The following is a 23,620-nucleotide window of genomic DNA, read 5'->3' on the forward strand; positions in this document are numbered from 1 at the left end:
CCTCTCATTTTTTCTTTCCTCCTCTTCTCCTGTTTCTTTTTTGTCTCATGAACCTCTGAACTTTCTGTAATTTCATTTTAAAGTCTGTTTTTTTCTCATTGTTTTCTTTTCTTATTCCTAGCTTTCATTTTTAAGTCCTTCTGTGCTTGACTCTTGATCAAATTTACACGATTATGTTCAAAGTTTCATCTCATGGGCTTTAGCCTTCTATCTTAACCTTTTTTATCTTTTAAAAAAATTGTAACCTTTTAGCCCATTGGTTCTAGTCTTTTATCTTCTGTTTAAAGTTTCATCTATTTCTATATAATATCATTTAACCTTTATTTTGGGGGTTTTAGCATACCATCTATTCAGTTTTTACATTATGAATTGCTTTTTAAGGACTGTCAAGAAGCTAAGTCATGGTAGCAGAAGCAGAGAATTGCCTTCCCCAAATAAGAGACTGCAGAAGTCATCTAAACTTCTCTGCTGGCTCTCAGAACCAGCATCTACCTAGGATTTTTTTTTAAAATTTTTTTCCTGAATGCATCACTGCAGTGGTTAACATGACGAATGACCACACATTTCATGAGATAGCTTGTACGCTCAGTTTCTCAAAATAGTGGTGGCCTCTTCTCTCATCTCATACCTTTAAATATGCTATGAGGAACCACTTAGCTTTAAGCATATGAATTATTAGTACTCTTTTAATGAACTAATCAGGGACTTAGACCAAAATTGGGTCTAAGAAATATGTAAAACTGTTATATATCTAAGTTGGGTTTCAGGAAGAAATGCTTTTAAATATGGAGCCAGGGGTTTAACTGCAATTAACAGTGCTATTGGTAGAAAATCCCACTATAGAGTTATCAAGAATTGGCAGCCTATTTTCATTTGCAAAGTTATTTTTTTACAGTACTTTTTTACAGACTTCTTAAACTACTGAATACCCTATGGAGATGTGAGTTGATAGGTTGTATGTTAAACTTATTTTGGGGGAAGTAAAAAAAAAAAGATTTTGCATGTTTTATAATGAGCTTCATTAAGCAGGTCTCTTGTTACCTTGTTTTTACAATCAGCGTAAATACCGTTACCTTAGCAAGCAGAACTCACCATGAATAATGGCTCAGAACAAGCAATGTTTGCAATTTTCTTTTTTAATTTAAAAATAAGATATCTGGACATATGATAATTACTGTTCTTCTCAAATGAAGATTTTTAGCTTAAAACTCTCAAGGTTTACACTAATGTGGCACAGAAAGCTTCTTCTTCTTCTTCTTTTTTTTTTTTTTTTTTTTGAGACAGAGTCTCACTCTGTTGCCCAGACTGGAGTGCAGTAACACACTTCTGGCCACCGCAGCCTCAACCTGCTGGGCTCCGGCGATCCTTCCGCCTCAGCCTTCCAAGTAGCTGGAACTACAGGCGCACACTACCACACCTGGCTAATTTTTTGGATTTATTGTAGAGATGAGGTCTTGCCCAGGCGGGTCTTGAACCCACGGGCTCAGGCAATTCACTCGCCTCGGCCTCCCAAAGTGCTGCATTACAGGCTGAGGCACTGAGCCTGGCCTGCTTCTTGTTCTTCTAAATGTACCTTGGCAGTTCTCCTAGAGGTTAAACCAGTTTTCCAGCCTAGATGCACTGTGCAGAGATCTTTTGTTAATAGTATAGTGGAGTCAGAATGCCTAAATTGATTGTCAGTTTTTCCAAAAATTAACTGTATGACTTTGGACAAGTTGCTGAACCTCTCTGTGACTCAGTTTCCTCATTTACAAAATGATAACAATACCAGGATGTATTTTATAGAGTCCTTATGAAGTTTAAACGAGATTCTATATGCAAAGTGTTTAAGAAACCCTAGGCACTTATTAAATTTTCAACAAATATTAACTGTCCTTATTACCATTATTATTTCACAGATAAGCTGCTCTTATTTCAACTACTTTAAATGTTATTGAATCTTCTACAAATATAACACCTTTTCATCTAAAAACAAAACAAAACAAAACTTCCTGTTTTGAGGGGATTTCTGTTATGTGCCCAGGTCACTGGAATTCTAATTTGATGAAATTTTGCACTCAATAAAGGCCAGTAGAATTATGTCATGAAAAGCAATAAGCCTTCTGAGGAAGTTTGGATTCCTTCTGGCAGGCATTTGGAGCTAGTGAAAATTTTTAAAGAAAAGGAGATCCTTGACTTAGCCCAATGTTCTTAACCCAATAATATCCAGGACAAAATGAAGATATCAACTAACCTTTGAGTTAGTTGTTCATAATCTTTGAAGAAATTTTTTTTTTTGAGTTGGAGTCTTACTCTGTTGCCCAGACTGGAGTGCAGTGGCACGCTCCTGGCCACTGCAGCCTCGCCCTGCTGCCTGCTGGGCTCCGGTGATCCTTCTACCTCAGCCTTCCAAGTAGCCAGAACTACAGGCGCACACTACCACACCTGGCTAACTTTTGATTTCTTGTAGAGATGAGGTCTTGCCAAGTTGCCCAGGCAGGTCTTGAACCCGCGGGCTCAGGCAATCCACTCGCCCCGGCCTCCCAAAGTGCTTGGATTACAGGCTGAGCCACCGAACCCGGCCTTGAAGAAGAAATATTAATCATGTCCCCAGGTTTGTGCAATTAAACCTATCGGGTGATTTTCTTCTTCCCGCCCCAAAGCCCCACTCCCACTGAATTAAGGTGCAAGGTATGAAATCAGCTTAATACATTTGCAAACACAATTCATGGTTTTGTTACTATGATTCATATGCATGAATCGTAGTTTCTGTCAATAAGTCCTCTATAAATCACCCTGAAAGTTGTTAGCAATATTGTCCTAAGACAAGAAGGCTACTCAGTGGGCAGGGTTTAAAAAAAATTATTTTAATCTTTATGTCTACAGAACACAAGTGCTTTGCCCACAGCAACTGCTTAGTCAATGTTCGTTGACTTAGATTATTCTGACTTGTGCTCATTCATTCAATAGCTGTTTATAGGGTGCTTAATATAGTCAAAGTAAGTGCAAAATTCCTGCTGTATGAACAGGAATGACCCAGAAAACTAGTTTTTATGGGCTTTCAAAATGTTTAGTGAGCTAAAAAGCTTACACACTAAAGCTTCTACTATATGTGGAGTTCAAAAAGTATTTCTGTAACGGGACAGTCAGGCACCAACAAGCCATTTCCCCTCTGATTGCTTTATAGTGGCATGCTTTATCCCCTGCAAACAAGAGGCTTTTGTTCAATCCAGTTTTCCCAACATCCAGAACATCAAACAAGTTGTGCTTGGTAAACTCACTACGCAATAGAAAAGCTAAGAGCCTGACACAATACAAATTGCAGAGGGTTCTGTAGATAAGACAAAGCACTTTTCCGGAGGAAACTGCAAGAGACGTTGTGATTTACAGACCTATCATTGTTACTCTTCATAATGAGAGAAACCTGTTGCTTTCAGACCATCAGCTTAAATAAATGATGATCTGTAGAAGTGTGAGGATAGCCATAACATTAATCTGCCTGCTATCTGAGATGGCATTCTTCCTTAGGACAATTTTCCTTTGTGGCCTCATGTGAGACACATTTTGCTTGCATAGTATTAATTTCTGAAATTGCAAATCATAATTCTTTGAAATATTTCATTTCCTTCAGAGATGCCTGATGCTTTTAAATTTATGCATTCAATTAACATGAATTAATCAAAGAATTTTTAATAGAGCAAAAGTAATTTTTCTTCAAATCCCTTTGGATTTTGTAACAAGAATCCTTTGCAAAGACGTTCTCTGCTTAAGTAGATGTTCTGTAATGTGGAAATGTTATTGTCAAACAAAGATAACATTGTAATGTGGAGCTGTGTCCAACTTGTAGTATGCATTAAATTTATTTGAAATAATGTAAAAATAACAAAGATTTTCATCTGTGTTGGTACTTTGATATCAATACCTATCAATATATTGGTAGACACTCAGTGAACTTGGATTTTCTTAAAAAATTCCATGAGTTTCAGATAATTTAGAATTATATGAAGTAGGTAAATAACACCCTAACTTAACTTTTCATTAATACAGACAATGGACCTATTACAATCCTGGCATCGGACACGAAACCAATACCCATCTGTGCTCGGTTAAAACAGACGTCTCCTGTGCACTGTAGTAATGAGATGGGATGGAGGAGTTGTCATCCACAATACATCCAAATCCATGTAATAATGAGTCTTCCTGTGTTTTCTCAAAATTCTAATTTAATTATTTTAAAAGACAATCTTTATCAAAAATTTCTGTTTTGACAATTCAGGCGTAAAATTGTCCTAAACCTACTAAAATACCTAAAACCAAATGGGCTTAAAACTAAAAGGGAATCTAACTTTTGTACAAAACAACTAATACTTAAGTGCCGTATTTACAGATAGTATTTAAATTGCCTTTTACAGATATTATTCCATTGTCCATTGATAGCCACCATGTGAGGTATAGCGTTCATTCACTCATTAATGCAGTAAGTATTGATCAAGTGCTGTTACTTGTCAGCCACTGTTCTATGACATGTGGATACAATGGTGAACAAAGCAGAAAAGACCTTCTGCTCCATTACAGCTGACATTGTAGTGGGGAGAGAGACAATAAACAATAATATAAATGAGATACATATTATTAAATGGTCTTGAGTGCTGAAGAGAAACACAAAGCAGGAGAAAGGGATGGGGAATGTTCAAGGCATTGCATTTTAAGATAGGGTGGCCAGGGAAAGTATCACTGAGAAGGCATTTGAGTAAATACAAAGGTGGTGAGATATTGAGAGGAATATTTGAGAGGGAGAATTCTAGGCAGAGGGAACAGCAAGTTTAAAGTTCCAGAAACTGGGATGGTGTGCTGGTGTATGGCAAAGGGACCAATGTGACTGGGTCCAATGAGTTGGGTGGAAGATGGTTAAGGATAAGGCAGAAAGGGGACAAAAGACAGTGCTCACCACTCGTAGGCCACTACACAGGTTGTGACCTATGCTCTGATAGGATGGAAAGTTTTGAGCTGAGCAGTGACATGATCTGTCTTGCATTTTCACAGGATCACACTGGCTTATTGTGAGAATAGACATGGTTGGGGAAGGGGATATCAGATTCAGAAAGACCAATTCAGAGACTATTGCACTTATTTTGGCAGGAGAAGATGGTGGTTCGTTTTAGTAGAAAGTAGTAAAAAAATGTGTTGGCAAAGTCAATGGTAATGTCAACTTTGGAAACAACCATACAAAGAATAAATAATTTCCTTCTATGTTGAGCAGAGGTCAAAGTTGAAAGAAAATTCTTGCTATTTACCCCTTGCTATTTGAGGTAAAGCCTTCTCCCTGAACTCCTCCACCCCATTCTTTCACTATCTTCTCCAAATCTGGATTCCTCTACCCCATTCTTTCGCTATCTTCTCCAAATCTGGATTCTATTTATCATCTCATCTCTGTCCTAAGTTGCAAACATCTCCCTCTCTACTAGCTCCTTCATTGTTTACAAACAAGGTACAGCCTTTTTTATATTAAAAAATAAACTCTTCAACCAATGTTTACCTAGCACTATTATCGACTTCCTCCTCTTATCTTCACTCTACAAGCCAGATTTCTTTTAAGTGCTATCTCTACTGGTTGTCTCTAGTTTCTTATTTCCCATCTTCCCTTTCACCCTCTGAAGTTTGGCTTCTGCTTGTGTGCTCCACTCCTGAGCACTTTATTAAAGCTCTTCCCATTATACTCAAAAATGACCTCCATATTGCCACATCCCAAAGATACCTTCCAATCCTCACCTTACTGAACTTTATTTTTTCCTTTCTGAACTGTCAATCTCTTTTACACTTATTCTAATAAGTAGTTCATCGTCAATCTCCTTCATTCATTCACTTTTCTGTCTCATGGTTCTTTACATGTGCTCTAGAGTTTTGTGCTTGACTCATGGGACTCACCACTTTTTATATTTCTTCCAGTAACCTCATCTACATAATGGATTTGAAAACCACTTCTTGGTTAATAATTCTCGGATCTCTCTTCCTCTGGCTTTTCCTTTGAGCTTCAGATTTGTACTGACTTCTGGTTGAGTCTAAATCTCCACAGTCATGTCAAATGTAATTTGTCCAAAACTGAGATCTTTGTCCCTCTAACTCTTCCTGTAGTTGCCTGATGATTGTGATTGAATCCTGGGAGTTTTTAAAAACTCCTCTAACCATCTCTTTATGCAACAAAAAGTCAGTCAAACTGACACCTTATATTCTAAATGTATCTGTAATCTGTCCCCACCTCTCCATTCCTATTATGTGTGTCCTGGTAAATTCTCACTTGTACCCTCACAACTCTAAAGTTGTTTTTAAATGACCTTATTGTTTTGCCACTTGCAATAATCTCTAATTAGTCTCTCTGCCTGTAATATTTCAGATCTCAAGTTAATTTCCCATGGAGCAATGTATCCAAAACACAAATCTGACCAGAACATCTCCTACTTAAGGTCGTGACCTCAAGAATAATGTCCTGTCTCTTAGCATGGCATCCATGACGCTCTAGGACATTTCACCTTTTATTCACTCCCTATCCTAGCCACACCCCACTCCTGGAAATTTTCTGCAAATGCTCACCTTAAGCTTTACGTTCTGACCCTTTGTTTACACTCAATTTACCTAAGATATCATTTCCTTATTCCCTTTTATAGCTGGTAGACATCATACTTAAAAGTGAAACTTCTCCTGAAGAAGTGAAATATGAGATATTTTGGAAAAGTACTGAACTCTTTATACTTTAGTTTCCATTTTGTATATGTGTTAAACAAGAAGGAGTATCATAGCTAGAGTTGTTGGATGGTGAGGGGTCGGGTATGCCAGGGTCAGGTACATATTAGATGCCTCCCAAATGTAATCAACTTCAGTTCAGGTTCAGTTTATCTGGATAGCCTCCTTTTGTTTCCTCTCTGTCCTTCAACTGGTCTAATTATGTCCACACAGTGCTGCCAGAACACTACTTTTAACCCCCATCTTCACATTTATACTTGATATTGACCATCTGGCATACTAGGCTGTAACATTCTTTTGGGCAAGGATCACATCTTGTTCCTCTGATTTCCCCTACATGATTAACACCTCACACATGACTGGGCACACCATAAGCTGTGTGATAAGATCTGGGCATCTGTTAGATGGTTAACAGAAAAACTATAATGTCCAGAGGCAAGTATCTCTTCAGTCACCTCTAACGTGTATATATTGTTGCTATGCAATCCTTGTTTTTTCTTTCCAGTCAAATTAATATCTAGAGGGGATTTTTATTTTCTCAGATAAGGTAATCATAGTAAAGAGTTACTGAAAGGAAAAGGGACAGCAAAAAGTACCCTAGGTGAAGCTACAGAAAATTTAGGTTATAACCCAGATCTGCTACTTAGTCCATTTGTGGCCCTGAGCAAACCATTTAACTTCTCTAAGTCCCAGATTTCACATCTGCAAATTGAGGATAATTACTTTTGTCCTAATTTTGAGGATTGGGAGAGTCAAATGAGACCTATACTGCATGTGAAAGAACTTTGTGTCATTTTGAGGACCCCGTCATTAAAATTGTTGTGAATTTGAGAGTATTGGTCACCCAGTAATACTTGTATGAAACCGAAGAGTAACCTCTTGACTATTTCTAAGTAGCTCACTTTTATGATCCATTAAAATTATGTGCACTTGCATGCTGTGCACTAATTCTTTTACATAAAGATTAAAAATGTAGAGTCATGCTATGAAAAATTGAACCAAACTCAAGATTGCAAGCATAATTCTAACTCTGAGAGCATGTTAACAAGTCCACATTTGTACTTACCTCCCTGTGGAAAGAACTGCGAGTAAATCTCTTTGAAGGTTTCTTCATTAACAACACCGCTGGGGCATTCCTAGAGAAAGCGGCAAAGAAACATTCTGAGCAAAGTGTTCATAAAACTGATTTTTTTGCACATTTTGAAACAGAACTGTCGACCATGCAAAGCTACACCAAGAAAGTTAGCCACTCATCTATTCGTTGTTACAAAGAGAATAAAAGCACTCTATAAACTTTTCTTTGTCCCTGTTCTCATGGAATAAAAAAAGGCAGATATAAATATCTTTGCCTATTATATGTCAAAGTAGGTCTGACGTATAACAAAACATACTGCTGCTTTGAAAAACACATGTGTTTATCATTAATGAGGTAAGAGGAAATTGCATTCATTTTCATTCAGCAAGAATATTTCAATACACTTATGATATGGTCTTGGCTGAATCTTGGTTCTGTGTTCTCTCAAGGTTTTCCGAACCCACATCATTTTCAGTTCAATAAGAAAATGGCTCCATTAGGATCTAAGGTGGTTCAGGAAGCTTTAACGAGGATAATGACAGCCTTCAAGCCTGAACCCTCACCATTCAACTAATTCTTATTAGCAGTTGGTTTGGTAATACACATGACATGGTTTTATAACATGTGACTTTGAGTGAAACAAGACCTTAGGTTTTTTTTGAACTTTTGGAGAGAAAACTTTACAAAAACAAAACAAGCTGACAAACGAACGAAAAACGGGCCTAACCTGGTCTTAACAAATTGTCATCCTTGTCTCTGGATGGAGTTATTGAAGACTGATGCATTTGGACCTTGGACACTGCACTGATGTTGGATTATTGACCTGGAGGTTTTTTGCATAGGGCAAACCTAGCCCTCTGAAAGTGGTTTTGGCATTTTCTTTAAAAACAATGAAAATCTAAAGCTTTGTAAGGAGTCTGCCTTGATGCAGAAAATGAGATATGAGCAAGTGAATCTTAGACTGAGGTGAAAATAAAGCAGAACAAAACAAAAAACTTTCCCCACTCTCTTGAGTTATGAGAGTATTCTGGTCAGGACTATGAGGAGTGGTAGATATTGACAATCACATGGTGGTAGATATTGACAATCACATGGTAGTCTAGCATGGAATCACACAGGAGATGTTAACATACAATAACTCCTGGGTATCTGTGAGGCACTGTTTCCAGGACTCCCAGCCCCATACTAAAATGCTCGCATGCTCAAGGCCCTCAGTTGGCACTGCAGAACCTGTGGATAGGAAAAGTTGGTCCTCTGCATCCTGTATCTTTGATCCACTTTTGATGGCAGATGTGCAATCGTGGATCCAGAAGGACAACTGTATTTATTTTTAAAAATCTGTGCGTAGTTCAAACCTGTGTTGTTCAAGAGCCAACTGTACATTATAAGCAGAGAAGTGATACGCTTTGTCAGAATTCTTTTGTTTTTTGTTTTTTTTAAGCTGGAATCTCACTGTCACCTGCACTAGAGGGCACTGGCACACAATCACAACTCACTGTAGCCTCAACATCCTGGGCTCAAGTGATCCTTCTGCCTCAGCCTACCCAGTAGCTGGGACTATAGGTGTGTACCACCACATTTGGCTAAGTTTTTTTTATTTTTGTAGAGATGAGGTCTTGCTATGTTGCCTTGGCTGATCTTGAACTCCTGGGCTCAAACAATCTTTTCACCTTGGTCTCCCAAAGTGCTAGGATTATAGGCATGAGCCACCGGGCCTGGCTGTCAGTTTTTTCTGAATAACTTCTCATGAACAATCCTATGGATCTGAGTTCACCTTAATCCAGCTGTCACAGCACTCCCACACTACCTGGCATACCTCCAGAACTAAGTTCACTGGGGAAGAATAGAATTAACAGTGTTTCAGCCTCCCAAGAGGCCTAACTTTAGACATGAATATTCTATATGCTTTAAATTTGGCACAATTTTTAACATCTCCACCGATCATCTGTTGTGGTTTCTAAAACTTCTCTTAACCCTTAAAATCATTTGTTCCTCACTAATAAACTTATTTTATTAATTTAGTCTTTACTTTTTCCAGTGAACAAGTTACTTAACTGTAATGAGCTTCATGGGAAGAATTCTCTATATTCTCATTTGTTGTTTTGAAAGTAGGCCCTTTGATGCACATGCATAATAAAACTTAACTCATAGTTTCAATGTGAATTTGCGTTTACAGAACTTCTCAATATGTTTTTGCCCCCTTTATTCATTGTAATAACCCTATGAGTTAAATAGCTAAAATATCTCCATTCACAGAGGCAGAACTGGAGGTGATGAACAGCAAAAACACATTGCTGCTGAGCAAGCCAGTGGAAAAGCCAGAAGGTGGGCTTGCGATTTTCTAGCTCACTACAAGGTTTTATATTATATGACTCCTGTGGAAATAATGATGACCTCAAGAATCTAAGAGGATTGGAGCAAAGAAAAGAAAACCAAAAACAAATGAATGAGAGAGCAAGCAAGTAAACTGTGATGTTTAATTTTATGTGTTGACTTACTTGTCTGACCCCTGTGCCCAAGTGTTTGGTCAAGCATTATTCTGGATATTTCCATGGAAGTGTTTTTGTTTAAGATTTACATTTGAATTGGCGGGATTTAAGTAAAGCAGATCGTCCTTCATATGTGAGTGGGCCTCATTTAATTAGTTAAGACCCTGAACAGAACAAAGACTGATCTCCTGAGAACAAGACGGATTTTCCAGGAGACTGCCTTCGGATTTGATTTGTATCTCTAGCTCTTTCCTTGTTCGCCAACAGACTGCCTTTGGACTTGAACTACACCTCTTTTCTGAGATTCTAGCCTGCCAGCCTCTTCCATCAGATTCTGAATTGGACAAGACTCCACAAAGTGTGAGCCAATTCCTTAACAAATCTACTTTCTGTGTATACACATACTATTGGTTCTGTTTCCCTGAAGAACCCTGACAAAAACATAAACGAAATAACAGTCAACAGCTACAACTCCAGAAAAAAAAGATGGTGATATATAGCTAATCACTCAAAAGTTTTGACTAATTGACTCTCGTTGGCAGCAACAGACCAGTTTTAAGACTAAATAAACACACTGTAGTTGGATCCTCTTACTCATGGAAATTGTGATTTATTGGCTATTTAACTCCAAGCCATCTGCTTGGGATAGCACACAGAGAGAAAATACATGGCTTTCTGCCATCAGGTGATGAACTTGTGCAAGGTCAGAGCTGGACTGCTGCCTAGGAACTAAAGTGATACTGACAAGATAAAAGGACGCGACGTCTGCACTCAGCAAACTTGTTAGTTGCCTTTTGTCTCTAGATACAGTGGATGGATATAATGACAAATGATACTTAAAAATTGACTATCCCAAATTCATCTGTTTTATGTTTAATCATATGTCTAAGAGGAAATCCCTTCTCTGCCAATGCTAGTTCCCTGTCAAGTTTCAGGGTGAAATGTCTCACCAAATGTAAATTTGTCTTTATCCATCTCATATTCATTACATTAATTTACATCCTTACAAATACATATTATATGCTTTGTAGGAAGTCTAGAAACTGGGGCTGCCACAATAAATGAGTCAAAGATCTCACCCTCATGGAGACTATATCTCACTAGAAGAATAATGACTGCCTTGGTTTGTTCAGGCTTCTATAAAAAAGCATGACTGGGAGCCTTATAACTAATAGAAATGTATTTATCACAGTTCTGGAGGCTGGGAACGTTAAGATCACAGAGTCTGCAGATTCTGGTTCCTAGATGGCACCTTCTAGCTGTTTCCTCATGTAGGAGAAGGGGTAAGCTAGCTCTGTGGAGTATTTTCTAAGGGTACTAATCCTCTTCATGAGGGCTCTGCCTGCATGGTCCAATCACCCCCAGAGGCCCCACCTTTAATATCATCACATTGAAATATAGGATTTCAACATATGAATTTTGGGGTGACACACAAACTTCAAGACCATGGCAAAGACCACAAACAAGACAAACATGACAAAAATATCAATTCAGAGAATGATGATGTTTTATTTTATTTTAGAGAGTATTGAAATCAGTGCAATTTTTAACCTTCAGGCCAGAAAAATCAAATAAAGTATAAGACTCAAAGTGCAAATATCAATTATCTAATCTTTTTTTTTTTCACCTCTTTTCTGGAGCGATCTCTTTTAAAACTTGGGCTCCTCACCTCTACACAGAGAATGAATTTGACTAGGCTGTATGCACAGCAAAGGGTATACCATAAACAAATTTAGTTTGGTTAGCTTTTGCTATTGTAGCAAATAGGCCACCAATGAGATACTTGGGGCCAGAAGTGTCTTGGATTTCAGATTTTTTCAGATTTGGAATATTTGCATTGCACTTACCAGTTGAACATCTCTTATATGAAAATCTGAATTTCGAAATGCTCCAATTAGTTTCCTTTGGGCATCATTTTAGAGCTCAAAAAGTTTCAAATTTTGAAGTCTTTTATGCTTGAGATTAGGGATATTCAATCTGTATAGCAAATTTAGAAAATATATTTATTGGTCACATAACAGTCTTGGGTGAATGTACAGATTAGTTGATGGCTATTAAGGGACAAAGGCTGATGAAGATTTGACTATCTACATGTGGCTTATAAAGTCTCTGTGATTGTTTCATCTTGAAGGGGAAAAAATGTGGAAGATAGTGCACGGAAGATTTTTATGTGCAAGATCTTGAAGTGGTACACATCATTTCCACTCCTATTTTGTCAGTTATACATCACTTACTACATCTACCTCAAACAAAATGAGAAGCCCCATGTGCCTGGGAAGAAAACAAGATTGCAGATTTGGTAAAGAGTTAGGAATATGTGCCCCAGTAGAATATTTGAAAGGTCTTCCAAGTGTTGTGCTCTGAAATAGTTTCCCAGGGATGCTTTAATATGAAGTCACTTGGCAGTATACATTTTCTCTATTTCTCTGGTGCCATTTTTCAAGGCTGATACTTTTAAGTAAATAAATACAGTAAAACCTGAACATCTGAGGATGAATTTTCTCATTGGACTTTCCTAGGGGGAAAGATCTAAAAAGCAGTAATGTTCCCAGATATAGGAAAGTGAGGAAAGCCTGATTTTATCTTTTCAGAAGTTACTGTAACCTATTAATCCTGTGGCTTCTATATTATATTTTTAATCGCATTTCATTGGGCTATTAACAAATGATTATTCCATGAAAATATGCTCTCTATAGAAACAAATTAAATAAAATCACCTATAATCACACTACTGTAAGACTGTTTTGGTCATTATTTAAGCATCTATTAACATATTATGCACACAGAATTGGGATACAAACATATAGTATTTCTTCTTGTCTTTTTAACATTTCGAAATAGCCTGAACATTTTTCATGTCTTGACTTTTAATGACTGCAAAACTGCATCATCTGAACTTACCATACTGCTTCATATCGAAGTGATTTCAACATTTTTTGGAATACTTAGGAATCATGATGTAACTAATACTCTATGCATAATCTGTGACTACACCTGTCGTTCTTTCTTTACTACAAATCTCAGAAGGAAAATCATAGGAACAATAGGTTTAAACCATTGAAAGCTCTTCATATGCACAGTCACATTGCTTTCCAGAAAGCCTGTAACAATTTGTGCTGCCATAAGTTTAAATTCTCACACTTAGAGGATCTGCTGACCAAAATCATGTGGGGATTTGGCATGCTCAAAATCCCATGAACAGGCAGCAATGATTTGCTTCCCTCATGAATCTAATCATCATTCTGAAAATTACCAGAGGGACAGAAGTGTGTGGACAGATCCTTCTAAGAGATAAAGCCATTTGTCTACTTGTTTGTTTGTTTGTTTTATGCAGATGAGGATACTGTGATGGCAATCAGCTGGACCACATCACTACAATAACAATGGTTTGCTGAGTATAAGATAGACAACTCAATTGGTTTCTGATGTGTAGCATCTTTTTGGATGTTTTCACGAACCTTGAATGGCAAGCATTATTTGGAGATGAGGAAAATGAGCTTGGAGCGATTAAATGACTTGTTTGAGTAACACAGTTTTCGACAGAGCCATCAACTTGCTGCTGCTTATTATTTTTAACAAATAGTTTTTGTAGTGCCTTTAACGTGTCAGTAAATATTTCACGTGCCTTCTACTATTCTGGGCACTGAGGATATAGAAGGGAGTTGGGGAAAAAAAAAAAAAACATTTTTGCTACTGAGTGATATAAAGTTTAGTGGAATCAAAGTTATACCTCCCTGACTCCCTTAATTGCAATGCTATCCTGCCTTCTGGACTATCATCTTTTTTCCACAAGTGCTGAAAAAGTGGCATCCTGGTGAGTGATCTGTAGAAATATTCCTTTTGGGAAGATGTGCAATGTGTGTTTGCCCCCAGAGCCACCCATCATGGCTGAGTTGGCAATGGATGCACGCAAAAGGAAGCTCCATAAATCAAAACTGGGGGTGTGGATTAAAATATTTATATTTATTGAGAATTGTAGCCTGAGAGAATTGGGAGGGAAGTTTTTAATTTTTTAAAATAAGTTTTTGCCTCTAGTCTTGCAAAGTCCTCCCAACCTTTCTCCTTAGCAACACACTTGACTCTGATTATAAATGGCTAGACAGTAAAGAGTTTTGGGAAAGGTTCTGGTTTTCAGGACAGGTTAAATGAACTGTTCCATCAAATGTTAAGAACCTGGAGGTTCCTGACACTCTGCCGTCTGCTACATTAATCTGTGATGACCATTGCGTTTCCTTTATTGCTTCCTAAACCCTTTACTGTGTTAGTATCTGAATGCAATAAATGTGGAATGAGATTTTCTTAGCACATAACTACCATGGATCTGTTAGTTGGTGAAAAGATGGTTGCCTTCTGGGGCATTACAGTGGTGTTCCCCGATAGCCCTTTTCAGTCCCCCTAGGTGATGTGAAGACACAAGTGGGGGTCAAGGTCAGCTGTAGACCTACCCTTAATAATTTGGTACTGCTAATTCAATACTAATAAAGTATTGATATTTTGTAATAACAATTGATGTGATACTGTTGCTGCTGCCATTGTTAATATATTTGAACACTTTCTATGTTCCAGGCATTGTGTTCAATGCTTACGTGGACTATCTTATGTGGCTGGACAGATGCTAGTATTACCTCCATTTTGCAAATAATCAAACTGTCTTAGACAGAACCTGTACCCATCCCCATACTTAGAAAATGGTAGAGAATATCTATTGGTCACCGAATCAGGAAACACGAGTGCATTAAACAACTTTAGAGATCATTTAGTTCAATGGCCTCATTTTAAAGGGGAGGAGATCCAGATGGTGGAGGTGGCAGGGACTGAGTATAGCTACACACTGAGTGGCTGATCCTTACCTTGTGTCCAGGTTTCCTGAGGTCTAGACTGATTCTTTGAACCACAAATGCCTCCATGTCCATATGATAGCTGGCATTTTTTGTCAGATAGTAGATATAGTGATCTAGTGGATTGCTCGTACTCTTGGGCTCTGAAGCTAAGTAGAAGAACTGGGTTGAACCCCTGCATTGACACTTAAGAGCTATTTAGGTTCAGGCAAACTGTTTAATCTCTCCAAGTCTCATTGTTTTTCTCTATAAAATATGAACAACCATTGATCTCAAAGGGTTGTAAAAATCAATAAGGTCATGCACATTGTACTATTATCTTAGCCCTCTACCTTGCACATATTTGCTCATTAAATATTAGCCATTAATACAATAATAATAATCTAGAACTTGGTAAGCAGAACTTCATCAAGCAGTGGATCACTGTAACATCAACGCAGTTATGCCTGTGTTAAACTGTATTTATCAACGTGCTTGGACCCAGGACAGCGAAGGTCTGATGACATGCAATGAGCTTATAAAGCAGATATGAGCTATGCTTCCTACTCTAGCATTATAAATTGAACTCATTTTATCTAATATCATCAGAGCTTACCCTAAAAGACAGGGGAATATTGTAATTGTAAATGACAGCTGAAAAGAATAAAGGCCACCATCCTGGAAATAAATGTCAGCAGAAACTCAGGAGTCTTTGATTCATTAATTTAAATGAAAGTTTCCCCCAGCAATACTTATATGTGTATATTAGAAGTATACTCGTCAAGAAAAGTGTTGGGAATGGTGCTCTGGAGACAAATCTCTGTATGCATAGGAAATAGCTAAGAAACTTATTTGGTAAGGTTCATCATGAATTCTTATAACTTAACCTCATAAGGAAACCTTTTAGCATTTCTTTCCTTGAATGTTGTCAGAGTTCTGGTGAAATGCACTAGAAATGGTGGTACTGGCATGCCAACCAGATGTATAATAGCTAATATGATTATAATATTGTCAACTCCAATATTATTTGTCCATTCTACTAGCCAAAATCTCCTGTTCCCCTAAATCATTCTGTTCTAGCATATGCCCTCTCCTCAGGTTCAGAACTCTTATTAAACGCTTAAAGATATCTCTTCAGGAGTCAAAAAAAACTATGGCACAAGTATTTCTTAGAAAAATACCAAAACTAAAAGTACTTGTGAAATAAATAGTTCTCTAGAGATCCTTTTATGGTATACCCTTTAAACATCTACATATTTCATCAACTCTCATAACCACCCTTGGTGTTAAAGAGGATAGTCAAGGAAGTATGGTCTGGCATACAGTCAGAATATTACTTACTATGTAGCATGGTGATTTAAAGATGCCCTGGCATTCTACAATTGTAAGAACATTTTCAAAATTTAGATGATGCAATCCTACAACCTGTGCTGCTGATATTACCAGATTCTGTTTGTGGACTTCTCTGCTCCTTTTAGTGTTGGTAAATACCTTGAGGACAGGGACCAACCTTTACAGAGCCCAAACTATGTTTAGAACAGTGAGTATTAACTAAATTTATTCTGAATGAATAAATATTACTCAGTTCTTAACTTTTAATAACTTAGAAATTGAACTTGCTTTATTAATGTCCTTTAAAATATGTGCGTAAATTTTAGAACTCTATGCCCTTTAAAACGATTTTCCCCTGTAATTTTCCTGTTTTTCTCTATCCAGTTATGCTGAAGAATGGTTTTGATGTTCTGTGCTATACTACTCAAAGTTGCCACTTTCTCTTATGGACAGTTCTGTCTCTGGCCTCCAACAGAGTCTGTTAAATGGTTATGAAGACTTTTTGAATTCAAAAATATTGGTTGCACCTAACACCAAGGTCCCACTCAAGACCAAGGCCAAGACAGTCGTGGGGTATTGCCATGACTGCCTATCATGAATATGATTATAGAAAGTAAGAGGAGACCAGTAGGTCAAGAGGAAAAAAAAATTCTTACTTCAACACAAAAAAATATTAAAGTAACCAATAGTTGGGCTATAAAAAGTTCAGAGCATTAATGCAGATCACCGAGCACTAGAACTGGCTTTAAATTTCTGTTCTAATATTCTTGGGTGTTTGAACTCATAATGATTCATTTATTCTTTCTTTGTCTAAGTTTTCTCACTAGCATAATGATTTCTAAGAGATACTGACATTATAGGTACATAAAGCAAATGAAAATTAAAATAGACAATATATGAAAAAATCAACCAACCTTAAAAACATTATAATCAACATGTTCGGTATTTTTGCTATTTCCAAATCACCTCCTGCATTAATCACCTCCTGCATTCCCTGAACACACGTCTCAGATCAAAGTGGTTAAATGTCAACTGCAGATTGAGAAGAAAGAAAGTAGGAAAAACTTCCTGAGATATTACCATTGGAAAAGGAATGGAAGCTAGGGGGTCATCAGGATTCCACTCAGTTGCTTTAATGTGAGGATGTAAGCACATTCTGGGCCCCAAAAAGTCTCAGATCGTGCAGGATAAAGCAGAAATCCAAGGTATAAGGCAAAGGTACTCCTCCTATTCCAACTCTACTTTCTGACCAGATGGAAGTGAAGCAGTCCCTGTAAACTTTATGAATTTTTCATGGAAGAAGGAAGGGGGAGAAATGAAAAATCAACCAAGCTTGCAGTAATCATTAGGCGAGTTTGTTCTCTGACTTGCTTCCTCCTAGTTGTTTGGTGCCTATTGTCATAGAATCATGTCAACCCTAGATTATTGTTTCCTTTAACTGCTATGTAGTTAACAACTTGAACATTATGAAATATTCTTTCAGTCCTTGCGTATTGGTGAAGCCACTGACTTCAATTGGTTTGAAGTATCCCACTGTGGCTAGCTGGTCTGAAGGACCCTAGTGATGATGTCAATTGGTCTGAAGGACCCTATGAGTTGCTGACTCATAAGAGAATATAGTTTCCATAGCCTGATTATCTCAATCCCTTTTTCTGGCCAATGACCTCAATTTTCCAGCCCCTTGCCCTCCATGATTCTCTTTAAAAAATCCCGACCTGTAACTCCTCAGTGAGATACATTTGAAGGTCTCCTCTTAATTCCTCTCTAGGTGTCCTGTGATCATTAAATTCTTTCTCTGTTGCAAATCCTACTGTCTCAGTGTGCTGATTTGTTACTGTGTAGTGGGCATATAAACCTGGAGGTCCTATAACAGAAGAAGGAAATTACATGAGATTTACAGCTGAAAAAAAAATGGGCTCAAGTTTCAGCTCTACTAGTAATAAAGAAATCATTAAAATGTTCTGCTTTGAGTCTTAATCTGTAAACATGTAGAAAATAATCACATTTTATAGCATATAAGTGAGAACCAACTTACATTATGTATATAAAGATCCTAGTACAATACAAGGCACTCTACAAATCTGATTTATTTTAACATTCTATCTTCAAGTCACTTATGCTGATTTGCTTATTTTGTAAAAAGAGTTTGTTCAAATTTTGCTGGAAAAGGTTTCCTGGAATTGGGCCCAAGTCCCGAACCTTTATTGGAAAGCAAGTAAAATTATTTGATTTCGAGAGTCTTCAGAAAAGGATATTTCCCAACTTTACGCCAAAGAGAGGGTTCATTTGGTCAAAGTCATTTTGTCAATTAGGACTCAGTTAAGTTCTACAGGTACCCCAAAACATTTAGGGGAAAAAGACAATGGCATCCTGGGAGAAGGCCTGCATGTTAGTTTCCTATTGCTGCACAACAAAATAACATAAAATTAATGACCTAAAACAACACAAATGACCTAAAACAACATAGTTGTGTAGGATAAGAGTCTGTTGTGGTTTAGGTGTGGTTGCTGATCAGTCTCACATTCAGAATGCTAGCTGGCTATGGTTTTTCTCTGGGACTTGCATATACATATTCATTCAGATTGTTGGCAGAATTCAGTTTCTTGTGGTTGTAGGACAAGTTGAGGGCCCTGATACCTTGCTGGCAACTCACTGGGGGATTCTCTCTCAGCTTCATTCTTGTATAGTTCCCTCCATCTTCAAACCAGCAAAGCAAAAGTCTGCTGAATCCCTCTCACACTCTGATTCTCTGACGTCCCCTTCAGAGAAAAGCTCATGTGATTAGATCAAGCCCAGAAGGATAACCTCTGTATTTTAATGTCAGTTGATTTGGCACTTTAATTATATCTGTAAAATCTCATCACAGCTATATCTTGATTAGTATTTGATTGAATAACCAGGAAACAGGAACCTCGAGTGGCCATCTTTGGATCGCTACCTACCATAGTGTGCTTCATCTCAACATGGGCTGACTTTGATTTTCACAGCAGTTTCTGTTTCACAATAGTCTTTTCTAGAGTTACATTCACAAGTACTTTCACTACAACTAGCTGTTTATATATTTGGGGGCCATAGTTTAACTAGATTTGAATTGAATATATCCTGTTAAGGAAGTGTAAAGAATGACTGTGATGGCAAAATTGAATATTCCTTTTGTGAATGCTAGGAGTAGTATTCCATATGCTGAAGTGTGCCTTCTCTAGGGAAGAAGTCTGCCTATCTAAAGCAGCAATACATTTTATTTTAGATTTCATTAATTGATTAGATTACTTTCAAATTGAATGATACCAGGCTAATTATATTGACAAAAAAACAGAATAAAAATTTTCTACTTAAAAGAAACATGCAATGTTTCAATAAGAAACCATAAAATATAGTAGGCATTCCATACCACAGGTGCTGCATCCATGGATTCAACCAACAGCAGGTCAAATATATTTAAAAGCAAAAAACAAACTCTAAAAAGTATAACAGGCTGGGCTCAGTGGCTCAGCCTGTAATCCCAGCAAATTGGGAGGCCAAGGCAAATGGACTGCTTGAGCTCATGGGTTTGAGACCAGCCCAGGCAACTTGATGAGACCTCGTCTCTACAATAAATCAAAAATTAGACAGGCATGGTAGCTCATGCATGTAGTTACAGCTGCTTGGAAGGCTGAGGCAGCAGGCTTGCCAGAGCCCAGCAGGTCGACACTGGAGTGGCTGTGAGCGTGCCACTGCACTCCAGTATGGGGAGACAGAGTGAGACTCCAACTAAAAAAAAAAAAAAAAAGGATATAGTCTATCAACTATTTACATAGTATTGACATTGTATTAGTTATTATAAGTGGTCTAGAGATGATTTAAACTCTATGGGAGGATGTACATAGGTTATATGAAAATACATTTCATACAAGCAATTGAATTATCTCCAGATTTTGGTGTCCACAGGGGATACTGGAACCAATCCCCTAAGAATACAGTGGGATGACTGTACAGAGATGATGGTATAAACATACATGCCCCCATATACACATTATTTTTTTTTTTTCTTGAGCTTTGAGTCAACCTGTTCTCTAATTTTCCTCATCCATCTAATTGACTAGATTCTGGCCCCTTGATGATTTTATTAGCCTGTCACCTCTGGACTCGTGTGAGATAATATATGAGATTTGCCTTATTACATAAGTCATTTTTATTGATTTTTTTGGTTACTTATAGTCAAAACACATTCTGACATAAGCTATAACCTTTTTGTCATTGCACTACATCTCTCTACAGAAAGAAAAAATAAATGTGAGTTCACTTTATAGATAGCTGACAAGTTTGGTGACATTTCTGCTGGAAAATCAAGTGTAATCTATAGATTATGGTGGTAAGTGCACATATGCAATTGATTTAGGTTCAGATTTAAAAAAAGAAAAAAGTGCTTGTCCTAATGCCTATCCAAAGAAGCTTTGAGAGAGTGTAGCAACTGGGATGAATAAAATCAACTTTTAATGACCACCATGTTCTGCACTGATCCATGCAGTACAGGAGATATGTATTCTCATTAAATTCCTAACAAGTAGAAGTCGTAGACAGTTTCTCACATGCTGTTTAAGAGATGAGCTGAGTGAGGCTTAGTGAACTTTCCCAAGGCTAGTGGGACTGGGATTTGAACCCGAGTTTGACTACAAAGGCTTTGCATTGTACTAAGCGCTCTCCATGTAAGGTGAGTGCACCTATAGAAAAGAAAAATGAACCTAAGGGGGAACTTTTATCCCCATGTCTAAGATGCTATTAAATATACTGAAACACAAAGTATTAGTCATTTACTCAACAAATATTTATGTACCAAGCACTTGACAGGGCACAGGGGCCATAATGGTGAACCAACAACCATGACTCCCATCCTTTCTGAGCTTGCCATGATGGAAACCATCACTATTCAAATACACACATAAACAAATATCAACTTGAAATTCATCAGGGCAAAACAGCATAAATGCTCGAACTGCTTTTTACAAATGTCCCAGGTAAAGGGTTGGAGGACTGTACCTCAAGTTTTCTGGTCAACCTACTATCATGTGGAAGGTTTAGGGCAGGTCATATTCAGCTCTAAATACATTTCATCTTACATGTCTTTCTTTTCCTTTCTCTTCTTGCTACCATTTCTGAGAGAGAAATAATTCTGTCCCTCTTTCACGAATTTCCCCCTCATTTCAGGAGGTGCTCTGAGTCTCTGAAGCTTGGCTGTTAGTCAAAAGAATATTTATTCTGCTCAATTAAGTTTTGCGTATTGCAAATACTTAAGAAGTTTCTACCCTCCTTTCTCTTCCTCTAGTGGTTCTTCAGAGGCTCTTCTCTAAAGGGGATAATTCCCAAGTGTCACAAAACCTGCCTGAAAAGAAAGCTGTGCCTAGAACCGAAATGCTTTCAGGCTCTCAGGTGGGGTAGTAATACCCGACTCTTCATCCCATCCCTGGCAGGATGGCCAACAAGGAGTCGGCAGGCATATTTACTCACAGCAAGCCGAGGCGGAACGCTTCCAGGGGCTCTCTGGAGCTCAGATGGTCCAAAGGATGGAACATTCTCAGTGTTTTATTATCATATTGAGGCACAAGGGGGCAGTAGTATCCTCCATGATTGCCAGAAAAGTGATTTCCAGTTCTTTTCCTTTGGGAAAAGAATTTTCCTTAAGGCTGGTGCGTGTCTTGGTAAATTTCTTTTGAGAAAGCAATTTCTTTTTTATGAGAGATGACAGTGAGCCTCATTCCCACTATATATATATATATATAACAATTTCAGAGAAAGGGACCCAGAAACGGTTACCTACTCCATTCTGGATATTACATTTAAGTCAGGTTAAATTCACAATCATTGTTTTGGCAATTGGGTCACCCTTAATTTCAGTCACCCAAAATTTGTAGGTTTATGAAAACAAGTAACCAAGCAAGACCACATAACAAAAATTTCAAAGCATGAGTCTGAAAGCCTGATAAAATTGTTAAGTATGGGGGGGCTCTGGAATCAGGCTGCTTGAGTCTGCTTTGCTGTTTACAGAGGAACATTTTAAACATTTAGAATGAAAATGATACTACCTATCTTGAGGTTATTACAAGGCTTAAGTAAAGTTAACCCATGTACAATGTTTAGTGCAGTGCCTGGCATGTATAAACACATATTACACATTACCTATTTTGGGACTCTTTCTACAATGAATGTGCTAGCTTTTGTGATTTTTCATATAAAGTTGAATATTATATTATCCTTGTTAAATATCATATGCTTCTTTAATCTCAGAGGACTTTTAGATTACCAAGCAATCTTCCATGTTCTTGGTTATTTCTCTAAGTTGCAGCTTTTGGAATTTGACAACTCCTGGCTTAAAATCCACTCATATCACTTATAAGCATGAAACTTTGAATAAGTTGCTTAACATCTTCGAGATAGGTTTCTCACCATTAATTTATTCATCACATATTTTTGGAAACATATTATGTAAAAGAACATAATAAGAAATGGGGATAAAACAATCAAGACAGATGAGGCCCCTTGTGGAGTTCGATGTCTACCAGAGAAAGCACACATAAAACAAAGACCTGCACAAATATCTGTTCGGTTACATTTGTGGTAAGTGCTAAAGACAAAATGTGGAAGGCCTAATCTATAAGGAAGACTTCCCTGAAGAAGTGATATTTAGGCATTGACCTTAAAGATAAGTAGAAATTAGCCAGAGAGAGACGGGTGGGAGGTCAAGGGAACAGTGTGTACAAAAACCCATGATGTGATCAAGGACTAAAGGGAAGGCAAATGTATCTGGGGCATCACGGACTGAGATAAGGTTAGTTAAGTCCTGCTAGCTATGTCAAAGATCAAGGGTGTTTGCCATTCATAAACGTATACTTCATATACCTATTGTTAAGAGCTCTGAAGGGAATTAACTGATAATTTACATAAAGTGCCCAGAAAAATTCCAATCACATTTTAAGCCATCAATATCTTTCTCTTTCCTGCTTATTCCACCAGAGTTGAATTTCCACTCTGATATTGTGTTTATTCAGTACATAAACTATTTGGCAGGCTCTCTATTGTAAACTGAACAAACAGAAAGGAAAAAGCAAACGTGGTCTTGCTCTGTGGCGTCTCTCCACATTAATAGACTATTATGTTCTTTGTGCATGTGAATTTTAATTTTTATTCCCTCCCTCCCTCCCTTCCTCCTTCCTCCC

The 23,620-nt window shown here is 37.6% G+C and overlaps 1 protein-coding gene across 1 annotated transcript in view; it reads right to left on the bottom strand.

Annotated features, from left to right (window-relative positions):
* Positions 1-23,620, bottom strand: part of KCNIP4 (potassium voltage-gated channel interacting protein 4) — a 133,024-nt gene that overhangs the window by 15,448 nt on the left and 93,956 nt on the right. The window contains exon 3 of the mRNA XM_008054353.2: positions 7,784-7,853. Coding sequence (XP_008052544.1) covers positions 7,784-7,853 — 70 coding nt within the window. The remainder of the gene's footprint in view (positions 1-7,783; positions 7,854-23,620) is intronic.

This window comes from Carlito syrichta, unplaced genomic scaffold (assembly GCF_000164805.1).
Source record: "Carlito syrichta isolate Samal-C Ts95f unplaced genomic scaffold, Tarsius_syrichta-2.0.1 Scaffold289796, whole genome shotgun sequence".
NCBI lineage: Eukaryota > Metazoa > Chordata > Mammalia > Primates > Tarsiidae > Carlito > Carlito syrichta.